The sequence below is a fragment of the Aspergillus terreus genome, genomic scaffold (assembly GCF_000149615.1).
Source record: "Aspergillus terreus NIH2624 scaffold_12 genomic scaffold, whole genome shotgun sequence".
Taxonomy (NCBI): Eukaryota; Fungi; Ascomycota; class Eurotiomycetes; order Eurotiales; family Aspergillaceae; genus Aspergillus; species Aspergillus terreus.
Window position 1 is genome coordinate 24,334 of NT_165935.1, and position 17,816 is coordinate 42,149.

The 17,816-nt window shown below is 51.6% G+C and overlaps 6 protein-coding genes across 6 annotated transcripts; 2 read left to right on the forward strand and 4 right to left on the reverse strand.

Annotated features, from left to right (window-relative positions):
- Positions 1 to 109: 109 nt before the first annotated feature.
- Positions 110 to 3,130, reverse strand: ATEG_07972 (putative cytokinesis regulator (Byr4); the record flags this gene model as incomplete). Its single annotated transcript, XM_001216593.1, has 3 exons — positions 110 to 699; positions 749 to 930; positions 996 to 3,130. 3 exons carry the CDS (start codon positions 3,128 to 3,130, stop codon positions 110 to 112), a joined length of 2,907 nt encoding a protein of 968 aa, XP_001216593.1.
- Positions 3,131 to 4,655: 1,525 nt separating this feature from the next.
- ATEG_07973 (uncharacterized protein) lies at positions 4,656 to 5,467 on the forward strand (the record flags this gene model as incomplete). The annotated part of the gene is made up of 3 exons (XM_001216594.1): positions 4,656 to 4,806; positions 4,875 to 5,089; positions 5,144 to 5,467. The coding sequence occupies 3 exons, from the start codon at positions 4,656 to 4,658 to the stop codon at positions 5,465 to 5,467; spliced, it is 690 nt and encodes a 229-aa protein (XP_001216594.1).
- A 935-nt stretch (positions 5,468 to 6,402) lies between these two features.
- On the reverse strand, positions 6,403 to 8,959 carry ATEG_07974 (putative NADH-ubiquinone oxidoreductase, subunit G; the record flags this gene model as incomplete). The annotated part of the gene is made up of 6 exons (XM_001216595.1): positions 6,403 to 6,505; positions 6,571 to 8,449; positions 8,499 to 8,521; positions 8,578 to 8,592; positions 8,647 to 8,698; positions 8,794 to 8,959. The coding sequence occupies 6 exons, from the start codon at positions 8,957 to 8,959 to the stop codon at positions 6,403 to 6,405; spliced, it is 2,238 nt and encodes a 745-aa protein (XP_001216595.1).
- An 843-nt stretch (positions 8,960 to 9,802) lies between these two features.
- On the reverse strand, positions 9,803 to 11,499 carry ATEG_07975 (putative ER to Golgi transport protein (Sly41); the record flags this gene model as incomplete). The annotated part of the gene is made up of 2 exons (XM_001216596.1): positions 9,803 to 11,050; positions 11,113 to 11,499. 2 exons carry the CDS (start codon positions 11,497 to 11,499, stop codon positions 9,803 to 9,805), a joined length of 1,635 nt encoding a protein of 544 aa, XP_001216596.1.
- Positions 11,500 to 12,641: 1,142 nt separating this feature from the next.
- ATEG_07976 (uncharacterized protein) lies at positions 12,642 to 13,106 on the reverse strand (the record flags this gene model as incomplete). The annotated part of the gene is made up of 1 exon (XM_001216597.1): positions 12,642 to 13,106. One exon carries the CDS (start codon positions 13,104 to 13,106, stop codon positions 12,642 to 12,644), a length of 465 nt encoding a protein of 154 aa, XP_001216597.1.
- A 1,914-nt stretch (positions 13,107 to 15,020) lies between these two features.
- Positions 15,021 to 17,722, forward strand: ATEG_07977 (Pumilio-family RNA binding repeat-containing protein; the record flags this gene model as incomplete). Its single annotated transcript, XM_001216598.1, has 4 exons — positions 15,021 to 16,100; positions 16,149 to 16,775; positions 16,890 to 17,169; positions 17,349 to 17,722. The coding sequence occupies 4 exons, from the start codon at positions 15,021 to 15,023 to the stop codon at positions 17,720 to 17,722; spliced, it is 2,361 nt and encodes a 786-aa protein (XP_001216598.1).
- Between the last annotated feature and the right edge of the window lie 94 nt (positions 17,723 to 17,816).

Sequence of the window (17,816 nt, forward strand, 5' to 3'; positions counted from 1 at the left end):
CGAGGGGTATAATCCAGTACACCCTGAGGCACTCCCCGTACCCGCTCAGTTCCATAGTCATCTCCTTTCCCCATCGCTGACCGACTGTCTCGAGGATCGTGTAGGTAGATCAGCCGGAGCATTCGCTGATCAACGATCTCCAGTTCCACTTCCACTGTTGAATCTCACCAGGTCTCGAATCGCCCATCGCCACCCATCCCCTAGTCTCTCTCGGTCGACCCTGGTCCATTTGTCGACCTTGCGCCTCCACTTCTCTTCCTCTGCTCGCTGTCGTCGAACAAATTCGGGGGCCAACGTCGAACTCTTCCGTGATGGGCCACTCGTCCGATGAGTCTCCACAGCTGCGGTCGTCACCGCTGGGATTGAAGCCAACTTCGTCGCCAGCAGAGTGATTGACGCGACTGGCCTCCCTGGCACTCTCCTCCAAATCATCAAGTCCAGCGAATACATCATCTTCGTCCTGAACAGCGACCACGCCGTCTGCCCCTGGTTGTGATGGCGCCAATTTGAGCCAACACATACGCCGTGGATCAAAAACCATTTCTCCCACTACCTGCACATTGTGCATCGTTCCAACCTTCGTGATGAGGGCTGGTGCTGGTTTTGGGGATCTCGGAGAGCCCTGATCAAATGCTCGAACGGAATTTTCATTGCCTTCCCAGCGGTACGCAGCAGGATTGTAGTGCATCCCATTCAGTGCTACAGTTGTTAGTATATTACAGTGTGCGTGGGCGAGGATCAGACTTACATCTGGGCTCCTGAACACCTGTTCCCAAAGGCTTGATCAAATGCGGCTTATTCCCAGATCCCGAACGGGGTCTGCTCTTCTTGGTTTTGATGGATAAAGAGCTGGATGGTACACGGGAGATAGTCTGAGATCGCCATTTGGAGTTGAGAGAGGTGAGCGTATTATCATCCCGGTTCTTGGAGCTAAGTTCAACGAAGCGATGCGTTGCTCTCTTGCGATCCTCGATGCGTTCGTATCACGTGCAAACCTCGGAATGGAGTCACTGGACTTGGAGGAAACGTGTTGCAATGTCGGAGGAGTGGGCTCGTTTCTCGATGGAATGGTTTGGCTCCGAGTGAGTTTGTTTCGGAGAGTCTTGGGTGCGCCACGACCAGAGGGGTTCTTGATGAACCTGCTTTCTGCAGACGAGGAAGTGGGAAGATCATCGAATGATGCCAATTCGCTACCATCGCCAAAATTCCGCCGACGCGTCGGTCGAGTGAGCGTTCGCTTTCCTCCAGCAACGAAATTCTCTGGACTTGTGTCACTAGGATTCCCGTCAAAAATGTCCGAACGACTCGACCGTGACGAACGAGGCGCAAGCCCCTGAGAGCTGAACGTATCATTTATAGTGTCCGAATTCGTTCGTCGGGAGTGGCGGTAGCTCTTGACCCGAGCATGATGAGACTGATTCTCAGAAGCCCCTGCTGGGATAAATGGTGGCTGCGCCCTGCGAATGATTTGTCGAGTGTCAATCCCGAGGCGATCGATAGGAGTTTTGGGTCTGACAGTAGAAACAGAAGGACGGCTTGTGCTACTCTGCGGAGACCCCTGTAAAGATGGAGACATCGAGAGTTGCGATGTATTTCGCATCGTAGGCATGGATCGTTTCGATCTCAGCGGTAACCTCCCACCACCTACCCCTTCATTATATGCGGATTCCTTCGACAGACGAGAACCGGTGACTCGTTTCGCGCTTGGGGGACTTGGGGAGAACGACGTAGATCCAACAGCTGGCAGACTCGAGACAGACGGGTTCGAAGAGTGAGTGTTCACGCGCGACATGGAATCGCGAAACCGGAATAGAGGAGCGCCGCTTTCCGAAACCGTTTCCAGATGTGTCGACAGCCGGTCATGGCCTGAAGGTCGGGGAATTCGTGTTTTTGGAGAAACCGTTGCATTAGTAAACGTAAGGGTAGTCGCTGACCGCCGTGTCGGGCTCCCAGGGCGCTCGGTCTTGCGCTTCACATTCGGATTTATCGATAGTCTTCTAGCATCAAAGGCATCGCCGTCGTCGATTTCGAGGCCGGAGAAGAAATCATCGGTATCTTGTGGCTGTTGACGGACGTCTACCTCTTTCGAGGCACCAAACTGGCTGGGCTCCTTTCGCTTCCTCAGGGGTGACTCGAGATCTAGAGGACCTTCCGGTATCACGAGGCCGTCTAAGCCCTCATCTTCACTTTCTCCAGTCAAACAACTCGAAGCGCTAGGGCTGACAGCAGTGACTGAGGAGCTGGGGTTCGATCGACGGTCTCTCGTAGTGCCCCCAAACCGGACTCCGATGCTACCTTCCGACCAATCCACATCCAATTCCTCGGGCGGAGGGCTCGAATTTCGGGCATTCGATTTGCGAGGCGAAAGGCGCAGAACGTCGTCGTTATCCGGGAACTCAAAATCATCCTCGAAGTTGTCCTCCGCACTGTTCTCAGTTCCGGGCTTCGGACCGTCCGCAATGCTTGTTCTTTGTGGAGACCGGGACTTGGGGACCTTGATCGTCGGCACATCTTCGAAATCTGTAGCAACGTCTGCGTCTTGGAGCTTGTCCAACTCTGTCAATGCTGATTGCAGGTGTATATGGGTATCGTCGCTCCAGAAAGTTGTGGCTGTGGTCTTCACTGGGCTTGTCGCGGTCGAACTGACTTGTCGAAGTGATTCCGGGAAGCATGACGCTTGGGGCGTTTTGAGCTCCAGCACGCTGTCTGGCCCGGGAAGTTCTACTTCTTCAGACCAATCATCAATAAAGTCCTTCTTCGGTTTCCTTCGCCCAAGACGTTTTATGGTCCCACCGACAAGCGCCGACTTGGGAACATTCGCGGGCAATGGAATTCCTGCATTTCGAGCAGAGGAAATGGCTTCCTCGCTGACAATATCCTCGGTGTCTAACAGTTGGACCTGCCAGTCTTCGTCCGTGCCGACGTTGGAATCGAGGTCAGAGCGTGCGGAGCGGCGGGACGAGATAGAGTCTCGGTGACCAGAGCGGCGGACGGACGAGTTGGTTACTGATGTAGCGGTTGAAGCGGCGCGTAGTTGGATGTCTCCGTAGCACTGTAGGTCGTCATCGTCGTCCCAACATTCGATTGTCTCTTCATCACCCTGTCGCATCCGAAGGGTTAACGGCTCCATTTTAATGGAACAGCGGGAGAGATCAGGAGATTCCGTGGGAGCTGGTAGGAAGGTCCAGGGCCCTAAGCGATAGTCTGGAGGCTCTCCGGCGCTGATGCTGGGTTGGAAATGGAAAGGAATGTCATGCCGGGGCGAATGTGGTGTTGTCTTGGACGCGAAAATGCGGGAGATACGTTCTCTCCTATCAGGGAATGGGGGGGTTGATTGGGAGACTCAGACGGTGGGTTGGAGTCCTGGTCGTGATGTTTCTCCGCAAAGGTTGTTGGAACCGGGCAACATAAGTGTGAAGAGCCTCCGGGGGCGGAGAAATAACAAAAGGAGGCACACGAGGGCGTGTAGTGTTTCGCGTGTGGTAGGCGGGTGGTGGCTGGAAGTCGAAGATTCTCCGGGGAGGAGAGCAAGAACGTCAAATAAAGATCAGCCAGGAGGCGCAATCCGCGAGCATGTCTAAAATTGCCCACCCTCCATCAATCATTCAGGACGGTTCAACGAGGGAGAGAGTGGTGGGAGAGCGTCGAGAAGAGATGAGGGATGGTGAGAAAATCGGAGGGGAAACGACACCACCGAAGATTTAGAGATTACCTATTCTGGTGAACTATTGCTTACTAGCAGCCTCATGCAAAAGTACACCAAGACAAGATCCACCACCACGACTCCGACAGTTTATCTACAGGTACTATAGGAGGTTGAGAGGTGTCATGCCGATGGTATTCCGCCGTTTCTCTCGCTTTCATTGGAGAAGTCTCGCAGAATTCTCCATCGGAGCTGATCGGTCCCTCGTTTCTCACCGTGTTTGGCGGATTTGATGCCATGGTTACCCTGTCCACCGTCTTGACGACCCACCAGCTGCAGCAATATGGATCAACATCGCATGGTGCTAGATCCGATGTGAAGAATCGATCCAATTCCGTCGACAGTGTCGATTCGGACTTATCATATGATGGTATCCAAATACTGTCGGTGATTGCCATCTATCTGTACCTGTTTATTGTAACGGGCCTGTTGCCACGACCACGCCGCGCCCTGATGACACACGAGGTATACCATCCGCGAAGATGATCGCCATACCATACGTACTCCCTTAGGTAGACTCCGTAAACTCCTTCCGAGGTACGTACACCGAATTGTGGTTGGACGCACTTGGTGCCTTGGTTACGTACCTGCTTTATCTGACCAGACTAATTTGATGCCTGATTAGTGGGGCATCAATTAGCTGTGACGTTGATGCTTGGAGAACCAGTGAATCAGTGAATTACCCCAATAGCAATCATACCGGGGGATAATCTGTCCATAATACCTATTTAATATTCCCAATATCTTTCCAGAGCAACCCAACTCACTTGAAAAGATTTCCGTATTCTAATAATGCGCCAACCTTCGGACCGACTGTCCCGTTCTTCCTAGGTAACCATGGCCTAGCACCTGGTAGATGCCTGGACTGACATGCTTCCTACGCAGGCTATATCAGCTCCCCAGTCACCTCTCTCCTGGCCTATCGCCCACACAGAGTCTACAATCGATCGCCATGCCGCCATTTGATCCAGTTCCATTCCCTCGCATTCTCCGCATCCCGAGATCGGACGACCCCGCGTCGTTTGCGCTTCTCCACGTCAACCGGACTGGAGACGACTATACCATTGCGGCCACCGAAGGCGAAACCCCGTATACTGGAACCGGTAGCTGCGACTCTCTTTACCAAGCATTGCGCTTTTATATATATATAGTGTACTGAGAATTGTGACAGTGCGACAGAGTCAGCTCAAGAAACTCCGCGCAAAAAACTACCAAGACAGCGATGAAGAATGGCAGCGAGTGATTTCATACGTCTTTGGTGACAAGTCGCATATCGCTGGGAATGATACGCGGGCCGGAATCGAATCATCTGCGAGCATTGTGGGCGAAGGCGACGAGGACAAGGAGTTGATCATCACGATCCGGAAAAGGATCCAGGGTATAACTGTCTGTGCTCACTCCCCATAAGAACTGCTGGTTTTCCATACTAACCAAACGCAGCAACGTCTCGGGTCCGTGTCGTTAAAACAGGATGATGAACAGGCCATCGAGCTTTTCGACTGGACTGGAACGGCAGTCGCAAGGGCAGACGTGATCGAGGACCAACTCTCCTCGCTTCGTGATCGCTACAGCGCCGCGGAAGACACCATTAAGCGGCTCAACAAACAACTGGAGGACTTTATCTCCGCCAAGCATCAGCACGAAGAACAACTCATGACCGACTTCGTTCAATTGTTGAACGAGAAAAAGTTGAAGATTCGCAACCAACAACGTCTGCTGGCTTCTGCAAATGTAGATCCAGAAAAGCGTAAGAGACATCGCTAGTCTGGTCTATCTCCGCGGAACTAACCGATACATCGTCTAGTATCCGATCTCCAAGCAGCTACCTTTGGCAGACGCCGCACACCGGCCTCGAAAAGCCGAAACTCCAAGCGCTCGGCTCGCCAAATGGACGACAAGGAGTCTGAGAGCGAGGATGGGTTCGAGGAAATGGAAGTCGATCAACCTCAGAATCGCAGAGACGCGCAAGAACCGGATGAGACCGATGATGAGCAGCGGTCCACTCCCCAGCCTCTAGAAGACAACGAAGAGACAGCAACCGACGACGAGTCCTCGGCATCAGCCGGTGGGCAGGACCACGAGAATGCAGATGCGGAATCCAGCGGTAAGCGGTTGTCCGCGCGTCCAGCGATGAAGAAGTCAACCGAGCCTCCTCCGCGGAGAGAGCTTCCATTTGCCAGGAGGCCACAGGCCAAGTCTGATAGTCCCGCGAAGCAGCCATCCCAACAGGATGAAGCCGGAGAAGACACCGCAGGAGAGACCGATGACGATGAACTTTGAATACCCTGTGGTTTGATACGCTTATGACATATCTAATATGAAACACTCTCTGATCTACTATAACAAGAAAAAAACCAAGGTCTCCGTAAACAGACAGGAGCTTAGGTATGTCCGTACAATGGCTAATAACCTTCGCAGCGTTGGTAGGCAGTCTGCGCGCGACTCGCCCAAGCCCAAAATGAACCCAAATGAATACACTGTATGAATTTCTCTTCTCTCGGTGAATTTTTATCTTGATGTTATGTACAAGTTCACTTCCGACATACCATGTTGCAGCAGAGGTGATTAGAAGGCACGATGAGAAAGACATAGCGACGAGGGAGGGAAACGTAAAAAGAAAATGATAAAACGAACATAGATAGGTGTTACAACTACAACGCCTAGAACAATCCAATAGACCACAATTAAGTCCCGAAGGCCTAGCCATACAGGGCTTGAGGGGACATTTCACCAGCAGCCATGAAGTTCGTTTCCGGGTTTCCAGTAGCCTTGGCCGCTGAGCAGCGAGCCATGGTAGGGGAGCTGTTGTAGTTAGCAAAGGATGATGCGGGGATGGTAGGATGCATTGCGGGCTCCAAATTACGTACCTCCGGGAGATCGAGTCAGTGAAGTAGAAGTCTTCAATGACCTTCTTGAAAGGAGCGCCGGTGGCTTGGCTGCCCTTGTTCTGGTCAACCAACTGGACCTTGCTCAACGAGCTGAGGGAAGTCGGCTCGACAACGTCATAGCGGCGCATCACAGGGCTAATCTCCTCCATGCGGTCACGGAGAGCCTCGATGTCATCGTAAGGAAGAGGGGCACCAAGGAACTCGCTCGTGGCCCGAACAATTTTCCAGTCCTCACGAGCAGCACCAGGCATGGAAGTAGCCGCACGAGTAATTTGCACCCGTCCTTCGGTGTTGATGTAGGTGCCGGATTTCTCGGTGTATGCCGCGCCGGGAAGAACGACATCGGCGAGCTGGGCACCGCGGTCTCCGTGGTGACCCTGGTAGATGACAAACGCATCGCTAGGGATCTCACTCTGGCTGACTTCATCCGCTCCGAGGAGCCACACCATCTTGGCCTTGGTTTGGGCGACCTCCGGGGACGGCGTAGTGAAACCGACCTCAAAGGCAGCGGCCCGGGACGCGGCACGCTGGAGGACGTTGTAGCCTTGCCACTCCGGCGTGTTGAAGTTCGCATGCTTCTCGACAAAGCTGCCAACGGCCTCGAAGATGGCCTTGGCGTCCTGGTGTTCGGCCGCAGCGCTACCAACAACGATCATAGGGCGCTTAGCGGCAGCAAGCTTCTCGCCGAACTTGCCCGACAGAGCAGACTTGAGAGAAGCCACATCAGCTCCGAGATGCTCGAATTCAAAAGTGCTCTCGAATTGCTCTCCGACGAGTCCGATTTCGAGATCGGAGCGGAGATACTGCTTGCGGATGCGGGCGTTGAGGACAGAGGCTTCATGACGAGGATTCGTGGCCACCAGGAGGATGGCATCGGCTTCCTCAATGCCGTAGATCTGAGAGTTGAAGAGATAGTTCGAACGAACGTCGATACCGTGGGCAATCGGCGAGCTTCCTCCAGGCTGATCGAGGGCCAGGTTATCCGAGCCAAGCTTGTTAGCGAGATCCTTCATGGCCACCATGGCTTCAGCGTCAACAAGGTGTCCGGCAATAGCCTTGAACTCGTTCTCCTTCAGCTGGAGCTTCTGCTGGGCTGAGGAAATCTCGGTGAGAGCCTGTTCCCAAGTGGCGGGGACAAACTTGCCGTCCTTGCGGATCAAGGGCGTAGTCAGTCTCTGGGTCTTGAGACCATCACAGGCGAAACGGGACTTGTCGTTGATCCATTCTTCGTTGATGTCGTCATTGAGTCTGGGAATAATGCGCATAACTTCCATGCCTCGGGTGTCGATCCGGACGTTGGAGCCCAAGGCGTCGTGGACATCAATCGATTCCGTGTGCTTCAACTCCCAGGGACGAGCGCGGAAGGCATAGGGTTTCGAAGTAAGGGCACCGACGGGGCAAAGGTCGATGATGTTGCCAGAAAGTTCGGAGTCGAGGTTTCTTTCGAGGTAGGTACCAATCTGCATGTCGTTTCCTCTGCCGGCGGTTCCGAGTTCGGGGGCACCGGCGACGTCGTTCATAAACCGAACACAGCGAGTGCAGTGAATGCATCTGTTCATCGATGTCTTGACCAGGGGTCCAATGTTCTTGTCCTCAACGGCACGCTTGCCGCCCACCTCGTGGAAACGTCCCCGGTCCGCACCATAGCGCATCGACTGATCCTGAAGGTCACACTCGCCTCCCTGGTCACAAATGGGGCAATCGAGGGGGTGGTTCGCGAGAAGGAATTCCATGACACCCTCTCTGGCCTTGTGAACGAGCGGGGAGTTGGTCTTGACGTTCATCCCTGGCTGTACGGGCCAAGCACACGACGCGACGGGCTTGGGAGCACGCTCCACCTCGACGAGACACATACGGCCTGGTTGGGTCAGTAACATGTTATGGTGTTTATTCTGCATGGGACATACAGTTTCCTGCGATAAGGAGCTTCCTGTCGCTTCATTAGTAATCGGGGAAGTAGACACCTTCGAACCAGATATAACGTACTCATGGTAACAGTATCTGTCGCAATTCATCAGTATCTTCCAATATTAAGCGCCTCAGGAGATAACATACCTCGGAATAGTCACGCCAGCCTTCTCGCAAGCCTGGATCAGAGCGGAGCCAGCTGTAACAAGTGTGAGTAAGAAGCGTCGTCACCGATTAGCGTTGTGAGGAGTGATGTTCACCTTCTACCGAGACCTTCTTCCCGTCTTCACACACAAATGTTAGTGTTCGAACAGAACGTAGCAGTCAAAGTCCAATGGGGCGTACCAATTGTGAGTTCCACCTCGGCAGAGCGAGGGGTTGTCGTCGCGAAGGCCCTGGGATAGTTGCCCTTTGGGACCCGGATAGACCGGGCGGCCGCACGAAACAACTGCGGCCGCATAGTGTGAAGATAGACGGATAGGAGGAGGAAAGGAGGGAAAGGAACTATGGCAAGGAGAAGAAGGAAAGGGGAGAATCGAGGGCAATGGCAGCAGAGCTGGAACAGCCGATGTTTCTTGAGGAGATCACTTTTGGCGTTGTTCGGATTCTGCCAGACGAAGTCGGGGCGTCACTCGCAAATTGCCGCCCGCGGATTGGCTCGGTTACCCGGAAGACCAATTAGTCCGAACCACACCTTTTTCTCCCTTTTGTCAGTTTTTGTTTTTCCTTTTCTTCTTCTTTCTCTCCAATAACTCATTCATGGGCGTGTTTTATTGTAGGTGAAGGGGTTGAACGAAAGTCTTCTTTTGTCTCGTCTGTCCCCTTCTCCTCTGCTACACGGTCCTAGAGCAGATATGCACTGAGCTGGAGCTCCTTAGGTCGATTCTCCCAGTTGGGGATCGCCCGATGAGGGTATAGTTCTTTACTGACAGTCGCTACATTCCTTATTGCCATGTACAATCAGCATCGTCTATCCGAACGAATACCGAAGTAGTACGTAGTTGTAACATCACCTCATTCCGGATGCAATAATGATTTCATCTCTCGTCAGTTTCCATCCCATACAGGTACGACGTCAGGATTGAGCCACCAGTCACCAGCTGGGGAAAATTCACAAACGACCGGTCCTACAAGACATCAAAAACATGTACATCCATCTATTATGTCTTCATGATACATATATAGCGAGAAAAGCGGCCTCCGATGTAAGAAACACCACAACACCGGGCGAAATATGATACAACAAAGATCCAAAGCATGCATGAGGATGACTACGGAGCCTGTCAGGAAGGACAATTGGCATCTAAGTGTCACTGGGTTGCCATGTGGTCTCTTGCTTCGTACCAGGGGGCAGCCATGCTCGGGCATTACTACTACCTCGTGGTCGACCTTGGCCTGGCGCGTCATCTTCCTTCTTCAGGTCGGCCTGGGCGAAGGAAACACTGTTCGATGACTGCTGTTCCATCCCCGTTGCCGATGGGAACGCGTACCCGTTTGAATCCCAGGCTTTGCCGCCAGTTCGCGCATTCAGAGGGAGGACAGACTCGGTAGCGCGGAAATGATCGGCGTTGGCCCTGCGGTCCGCTACATCATCATGGCTGTTGCGATCGTAGAGATAGAGTCCAATAAAAGTGAGAGCAATGCCGAAGGCCTGTATCGAGGTGGTTGAACTACCAAACCACACGATCGCCACGACGATGACAAACACGCGCTTGACCAGCGACGCGACAGAGTAGGATACGGGCGATATTCTGGAGAGGAGGACAAATGCCAAGATGTTTTGCGCAAAGTGAGCCGATCCATTGAAGAAGAACTCAAGAAAGAGGGCACCGTGATCTAAGGCGCCCTTCTTGCCGGACAAAGATATCGCCCCGTCCTGAATGAAATCGGACACGAGGGGATATCCTTCGCTGACGAACCAGATTGGCAGCGTTAGGATGAATGCTAATCCGGAGCAATAGCAAAGTAGGTTTAACTTGTCCAATTTTCGCCGCCCCGCACCTGGCATCTCTGTCTCGTTGAACAACTTCTTTGAAAAGATGTTCTGGGAGACGAAAACCAAGGCCGCAACGAGAGCGCACAAGATCCCGAAAAAGTTTGTAGAAAACCCGGTAGAGCATGCAAGCATGACCCCCAACGTCAAAGGAATAAGCGACAGGTACGTTGCGCGAGCGTATCGAATGCCGAACAGAACCCGGTACGCCAACACCGTAAAGAGTGGCGACAGCCCCTTGATCGTGTGGACCAGCGACACGGGGATCTTCGAGGTAGCCATCGAACTAAGAATGTGACCAGCTAGCTGGAAGACAGCTAGAGGTAACGCGGTGACAATGACATCCCGAGAAGGGGAGCGAAGTCCGTTCCTCAGGGCTGGCACATTGTTTCTGAGCCAGGGGAAGGAGGACGAGAGATACGACAGTAGGAGGCACCATGTCGGCACAAAGGCGAACTGTACAATGGTGAGGGTGATCGGTTTGGGGAGTGCGTTCAAGATGGACTTGGACGAGGTGTTCGTAAGGGCAGAGGTGGTGTACCAGATCAGGCAAAGGACCTATCCCATGAATGAGTTAACAGGGGGATGCATAGGTATATCCGGACAGGCAATGCTCTTACAATTATCCGATAAGACACAGGAGCCCGAAGCGCCTCGGCCAATTCCTGCGCATTCGCACTCACACTGGCATTGCGTGTTCTGATGGTGGTAATCGCCTCGCTGATGCTTTTCCGCGGTCTGTGCTTCGAGTTTCGGACAGTCCCATTCTTGAGGTCTCGGGGTAGATAATTGGACCGGCGTGGTTCCCAGCGATCGCTCTGTGTGTATCTGACTGTGGAAGGGTCTGCCGATTCCGCGGTCGTCTCGTGTAGCTCGTCCTTGAACGGTGGAAATTTGTCAATCGGACTCGTCATCGACTGCGAACTGGTGGCCAGTGGGGATGTCTGTAGTTCGGGCTGCCTGATGGAAGATCGCCGTCCAGTGCCTGTCACGACAGTGGTAGTCATTTCCTATCATCTAGCATCTAGTGACGTGTGTGATCGCGTCAGAGCAACGTTCAAGTGGGCAAGCTGCGAGACTCCAGATCAACTTACGCAAGGCGAGCTGCAAGATCGGACAACGGCAATGCGCACTTTGGGCAATTTGCCTAGGCGACTTTGGTGAAGTCTTCCTTGTCCGAGGGGGCAGTGGTGGTGAGGTGTCTGAGTAAATTGAGGGGATGTAAGTGTCGGGATTGCCATCGACCGAAGTATCCTGGAACGTTTGCGGACTTCCGCATTGGATGACGAATCCCCACTGACGAATGACCATTGAGAATGAAGGACACGATGCGGGATGACTGAACCTGCGTATTACCTCCACTTACAGCCTCCACATGCACTTGATAGATAGAAATAAAGGTGGCATAAATCGCACCGTCCTTAGCCCGAGGTTGCATTTGTGAGATACAGCTGACGGGCTTCTTTCATGCAGAATGGTGGTCGTAGGACCACGGCGTGGACTCGGTGGATGTTGTTATTTCCTGACGTGTACCCTTACACTTCCCGCCTACGGAGTAGGAGTAGGCTCCGTAACCCGCAGATCTCAATTCAGGCCCTGCAGTACGTAGTTCTAAGACAAGATAGTAATCATAAAAAGAAGAATATAGATAGACTGCCCGTAATACTTGGTCTTATTACTCGCCCTCCAATCCTGAAGTGACCTATTTTTGGAAGCCTTCCAGAATATGACCGAAAGAACATGAACGAAGAGAGCAAATTTCGCCATAAATGTAGGTACTACTAGTAGGTACGATCGTGGTTACTTAGTCTCAATTCGAGTTTGTTCGAGAACTCTAAGATATTGCTTATTCGCACGCCCAAGGAACATGACCAAAGACGCCGCATCCAAAATCTCTAGGGACTGAAAAGGAGCTTGTGGACAACTGGGAGGTACGACTCTGCGGAAGATAGTCTCATTCTATTCTGCACCAGAAGTGAGAGTGACCAGGTTCATACGGAGTACGGAGTACAGGTATATGATTCAACCAGGTTTCTCCACCTATATCCACTTGATAGCACACCTCAGTAAATATTTGAGGTCTCCAGTGTCTACCCGATATAGTTAGACCACGTACAGGCAGGTCCTGTTGGTGATGAGAGCTAAGTTGCTACAAATTAGCATGTGGAATCTCCTGCGACGAGCGTTCTCTCGCAAGTGCTAGCTGCTCCCGCCGAGCGTGTAACACCTCCTCGAGAGCCTGGATCTCAACCTCAAGGCGCTTTACTTCTTGGAGCGGCTCGACAGCCTGGGGCTGCTTAGGACAATCACGACCAGTTTTCAGGCGGGGTTTTGTCTCTTTTGCAGCACTAGGACTGGAGTTGTTCTGACGGTCTTTGGGCGAAGACTTCCCTTTTTTCTTCTCTTGGTTCGGGTCGATCAAACCCAACGCTGACAAGGTCAATAGACCAACAATTGCACAGAATCCGACCAATAGTAAAAGGGCGATGACAACAATCCCAAAAGCTAGGTAGACTTTGAGTACGTTTGGAAGGAGTTCTGTCACCCATTGACGTGCCATATGCAGGACGTCCCGCCAGTAAGAGAGAACACTGTCAATAAAATTCGACTCCATTCTTGCAGTCGTGGTAAAGGCGCCTAGGTTCTCAAAATGCAAGGCGAAAAGTCTGCCAAAGGTTAGCATTTAACTATTCTTCTGCTGCTGAAGTAGGAGAGATGCAAAATCAACCTTTGGGTGTAGACTTATACTATGTTTCTCGGGTTGTTTGTGAGTGATTGTCAAACAATATATATTTCTGGGGCTTAGAGTAACCTTGTTTGAGTACTCCGTACGGACGGGTTAGCATCTTAAATAGTCCGACGTAATGCCATGTGGAGTCATGATTTGGTTAGGCAGAGCATACTCCCTGCGCATCAGATTTTGTAGCGGTCCTTTCATGCCGAGTAAGCACTAACATCTAAGTAGCAGGTGTTGTGGACCCAATTACATATTCCCAGATTCGCAATTTTATGCTAAGCAACCTAAGGCAATAACAAGACATGGGATCCTCACTGCTTGGCTATACAGGTGAATGTTGTAAGTACGCAATTAGTAGCCCTGGTGGAAGAACCTTGCTGTAGGGCCGATTCAAAGCTTCTACTCTCTGGAATGTTCCATATGGTTTGTACATTGGGATGCTAATGATGATGGAGAACCCGTAAAGTACCTTTGTGAATATATCATCAGTATAAGGATATATATTAGGAGCATTGTTCACTATTCACTAACTCCGAAGCTTTAACCAGATAGATAGCAATACACGTACACAACTATATATGGCACTGGGCATATTAGTATAGGTACTATATACCTTACATATGATCGAAACAGACGCATGCTCCACAAAAGTAACAGACTACGAAGATGTATAGCTAGTATCAGAGGAACCAAGGTGTCTGACCGTGTTAACTATCTGCAAATGCACAATAGCCCTGTCGGTCTCATTTGGAAGATAGTCATATTCTTAGCAAGTCAGATAATATGGTGCTTATAATAGTATGCTAGATTATCAGAGTAAGGAGTTGATCAAGAGATGGAGTGGGTACCTTTAGAATCAACAAGCAGAGGTTGTTTATGGATAAGTAAACAACAATGGGCACATTTACCGTGACATGCTTTGCTGAGTGGGCTCACTTGACTGGAGTATCAGCTAACCAGCCCTTGTGTTTGAAGCACAAACCAAAACAAGTAGATCGTGCCTGCGTGCTCAGTTAGGGCTCCTTCCCAATTTCTACTTTCATCTCTTACCCTTTTTGTTTACTTACCCCCCGCCCCCATCCTCACTTTCACCTCTGTCGCCATTTCCTAATCTTCTTGTTTGATCTATTCTCTATTACTTGGTATCTGTGTATCTTCCCGCGTTTCTGATCTCTTGTCTTCTAAGTACTGCCATCTATCTTCGCGTCGCTTTTCCTTACCAGATTGAAGTCCATCTCTTCACTTGCTGTCATCTTTTTTAACCATCTGCCCTATACTCAACTGGAGTTTGCATTGAACCAACCGTTATTCTTGTGTCGTGTCTGTTCCTCCCTGCGTGACTGCCTCGATTTCCTCGCTGTCGCCTCATTCGAAACCCTCTCGTTGCGTACTTCAATCCGTGACAGGTCTTTGCCAACTCAGACAAGATGTCCATGTTCCCATCCGACTCCTCAAGGTCTGGGCGGAAGCTTCCAGACGGCAGGCTATTATCTAATGGAGGTTCTGGCTTCGTTGTTGGACGTGAACCATCAGTCAGTCCTACAACCCCATTGGAGCCGACGATTGCTAACGAATAGCCTAGGGTCCTAAACATTCGAAGATCACAGGTCCTCCTGATCCTCTTGTGACTTCAAAATTTGGCAACTTCCAGCCCTCCCTTGGTGAAGGGGCTGATATTCTCTCAAACAAGGTCAGGTGCCATTCCAACTACAGTGTCCGTGAAGTGTCTCACAATCCTAGAAGCAGAAGTTGGAGCATTCGAATACCATTTCTTCAGTCTCACAATCTGACATGGACAAACTTCTCGCGAAATTATCCCCCAAGCCCCAGGCACTTGGTGAACCGGCCATCGAGAATGAAGAGATCCCTCGAAAGATATCGGAACAACAGGCCGTGGTTGACCAGAAGAAGTACGCTCTGATCGGCGGTATGGAGGCGGATAGCTCGTCGGTTATCCCACGTCCATCTACGCCCCAGGAAGCTCGCAGTTCTACGGATGAGGCTGGGAGTAAACAAGGTCCCTTCCCAACCGACACACCCGAAGTTATCCGATTGAAACGGGAGCTCCTTGCTGCTAACTCCAAGATCGCTCTCCAAGAGCAGGAGCTTGCTCAAACTCGCGTGATAAAGCACACATTGGACCAAGCCCTTGGGCCCCCGTCCGAGGCAGACTTTGGTGGACGTGAAATAACCGAGCAAACAATCAGTCACCTACAGAGTGCCTTCAATGCATCCAACCCGTCTTTCAACCAGCTTCCGGATGGATGGAGCGGCCAAGATGACTCCCAGTCGGACATCTCTGACGCTTTGTCCGCCGGTGCCTACAATAGAACTCGAGGATTCTGGGTCCCTCCAACACAGCAAGTCTTCGGCATGGGACTAAACGCTCCTCCAGTCGATAAGCCATACGGCGATCCTTTCCCGCTGCCCTCTAATGCCACACTCCAAGAATCGAACCGGTTCTGGAACACTAGGACTCCAAATCCTACCGTATCTGGACAAGGCTTTCAAAGTGCCCGTGTGCTTTCTGGTCCTTCACTGGGGGCCTGCAGTATCGATGCGCAACTCCCCGGAGACCAGCCACGGACTCTGGAAGGACCTCCCCCACTTCAGCGAAGGTTGACAACCCAGGTCAATCGCACCGGGGATTGGTTTTCAACGCAGAGTTCTCCGTGGAGCGCGTTCACTCCTATACCACAAACTCGCAACCCTCCAAGATCGCCGGTGAATCGACAGGATAGCACCTACCAGCAAGTCGGCTTGTATCCAATCCCACCATACCATCAGCAACCAGTGGGAACCCCACTGTCACCGACAGCAAACGAGTTCACCTCGACTCATCTGAACATGGTACCATGGGGTACAGCTTCAGTAAGCAACTGATAAATCAGAATGCTTTCCTTTGGCTGACCAAATTAGACCAGTGGGAGCCACACGCAGACATATGTCTCGCCATTGGAGCCGATAAACTACCGTCGACTTCTTGACAAGAACGTTTCCTGTGACTGGAGATATATAGTGGACAAAATTGTCTGCAACAATGACCAACAGGCTTCAATCTTTCTGCAGCAGAAGCTGAAAGTCGGAACCACCGAGCAAAAGTTCGAGATTATAGAGGCCATAGTACACCAGGCATATCCACTCATGGTCAATCGTTTTGGAAACTTTCTTGTCCAACGTTGCTTCGAGCACGGGACCCCGGAGCAGATTGTTGCGATTGCTAATGCGATCAAAGGCAACACTTTGAGCCTTAGTATGGATCCTTTCGGCTGCCATGTGGTCCAAAAAGCGTTTGACTGCGTCCCGGAGGAGCAAAAGGCTGTGATGGTCCATGAACTGTTACGCAGAATCCCTGAGACCGTCATCCACCGATATGCATGTCACGTCTGGCAGAAGCTTTTTGAACTACGTTGGAGTGGTGAACCGCCCCAGATCATGGCTAAAGTCAACGAAGCACTGAGGGGAATGTGGCACGAAGTTGCGCTGGGTGAAACGGGAAGCTTGGTGGTCCAAAACATCTTTGAGAATTGTGTGGAAGACGAGAAGGTAAATGGCCCTACTTCAGACCACATGCTCATGGCAAAGCCCGGAGCGTGCGTTCGTCAAATCGTGGTCGAATCCCCAAATCCTGTCTAGGAAAGCTTTCTAACAAAGTCGCAGCGTCCAGCTATCGAAGAGGTACTGGCAAAAATTGATGTGCTTGCTCACGGCCAGTTTGGAAATTGGTGTATCCAGCATATTTGCGAGCACGGCGCCCCCCATGACAAAAGCCGCGCCATCAAGCATATCCTTCTTTGGTCGGTGGATTACAGCATGGATCAATTCGCTTCCAAGATAGTCGAGAAATGCTTAAAGATTGGAGGCTCCGAATTCCTCGACCGTTATCTTGCACGAGTCTGTACCGGCCGCAGCGACCGACCCAGAATGCCACTGATTGACAGTAAGCCCTAATCCTCTGGGAGTGCCGAAGTGCGGTATTGCTAACTGAGGACAGTTGCCGGAGATCAGTACGGAAATTATTTGATTCAGTGGATCTTAATGAACGCTGCACCTCATCAACGGGAGTTGGTTGCCAGTCATATTCGGTATCTTCCCCTGCTTACACATACCATTAACTAGTTCGTGCTAAGGCTCGGTCGATAGGAAGCACATGGTCTCTCTTCGTGGATCGAAGTTTGGTTCGCGCGTTGCTATGCTCTGCTGCAACCCGTCCCAGACTACTCGCCCTGGACCAGGCGCTGGAGTTCAGATCGGCCGGTTTGGCAACTTCAACGACGATAGGTTCCCAGCCCAAGGGCAGCATGGCGGACGTTATAGTCGTGGAAGCCAATGGAGTCCTGGCTATGCACCGTTCCGATGAAGGCGATACTGCAACGGTAGATGCCTGCCTTGACACAGTCGAAACAGCCCGATGCCTGAAATATCGAGAAAGCGTCACTCTGCTATACAGTTCTTACGTCTTGAAGCACGACCGCGACCTTCGGAACTGGTGATATCCATTTGTAATATGCGAACAATGTCGGAAAATTGGCTTGACTTTATGCCGTCACGTCGTTTCATTTCCAGCCATGCTTTCTCTCGAGGCTT